The following is a 1,274-nucleotide window of genomic DNA, read 5'->3' on the forward strand; positions in this document are numbered from 1 at the left end:
GGCATGCTGCAGGTGGATGACTTTACTTATGAAATCAAACCACTAGAGGCTTCTTCCAAATTTGAGCATGTAGTTTCTCGGCTTGTATCACAATATATATCAGAGGAAGATGAAAGGTGCAACATTCCAGAGAATAATGCAAATCAAATGGTTAAAGAGGGAAATCTTGCTGAAAGTCCAAGAGCAGTCCCTCCCTATTTGTGGCGGGTACATATAAAACAGGCGCATCTTCACTACACAGTATCTAACTCACTCTGGACTCAGCAAAGAAATCAATCTCGTATTATAGAGAATGTATTTATTATAAACAGCATAACACACAGCATTTATAGACCAATGGGCTTAAATATGTTCATACGAGTTTTGTGCATATGGGAAGGGTCAGATCCAATTGATGTAGCCTTTCCGAGTGCTTCACTAGTGGTAGAGTTTTTTGGTTTATGGAAACTGCATGAATGGTATTGGCAGATTCCTCATTCTACTTCAGTGCTTCTTACAGGGCATAAAATAGGAGACAACATTTATTATGCTCACTATAACGGTATGTGCAACCCCAATTGGGGAGCATTATATGTGTTTGTGTCAAAGTATCACATATTTCTCTGTTCAACATTATTAGCACATACACTAGGTCACAACCTAGCAATGCCACATGACAGCCACGGTTGTGTCTGTTTTCGAAGAACTCATTGTCTTATGAATTCTGTGCCTGGTCTTTACGATGTACCCAGCAATTGTTCTTTTGCAGTACTACACGATAAGATTCATAGTTGGGATCCTTGCTTGAGTGACATTTATCCTCCATACAATAATTTTCCTTATGTAGCTCCTCGCTGTGGAGACAGGATAAGAAATAACCAAGAGGAATGTGACTGTGGGTCTCTCAAAGAATGTTCCACGAATAAGTGTTGTGGAACCAACTGTCTTTTCACTCTTGGCAGTTTGTGTGATGGAGACCCTTGCTGCATTCAGTGTAAACTCGCTCCTCCCGGAACTGTATGCAGAGACCCGCTTGGTATTTGTGATCTGCCAGAATACTGTGATGGGAAAGGGGAAAGATGCCCCGAAGACTTTTACATTCAAGATGGAACCCCATGTTCACCACTAGCTGTTTGTATGAGAGGAAATTGCAGTGACCGGGATTTGCAGTGTCAAGCTCTGTTTGGACGCAAAGTAGCAGATGCCCCGAAAGCCTGCTATGACAAACTGAACATAATAGGTGACCGATTCGGAAACTGTGGACTTAGGAAACTGCGACAGGGAAGTGCACCTAG

At 42.0% G+C, this 1,274-nt stretch overlaps 1 protein-coding gene across 1 annotated transcript; it reads left to right on the forward strand.

Annotated features, from left to right (window-relative positions):
* Positions 1-3: 3 nt before the first annotated feature.
* LOC102014519 (disintegrin and metalloproteinase domain-containing protein 20-like) lies at positions 4-1,274 on the forward strand (the record flags this gene model as incomplete). Its single annotated transcript, XM_005415061.2, is given in 1 exon segment — positions 4-1,274. A coding segment is annotated over 1 exon segment (1,271 nt), but the record flags the coding sequence as incomplete, so codon positions are not given.

This window comes from Chinchilla lanigera, unplaced genomic scaffold (assembly GCF_000276665.1).
Source record: "Chinchilla lanigera isolate Chin_1 unplaced genomic scaffold, ChiLan1.0 scaffold00255, whole genome shotgun sequence".
In the NCBI taxonomy this organism is placed as follows: Eukaryota; Metazoa; Chordata; class Mammalia; order Rodentia; family Chinchillidae; genus Chinchilla; species Chinchilla lanigera.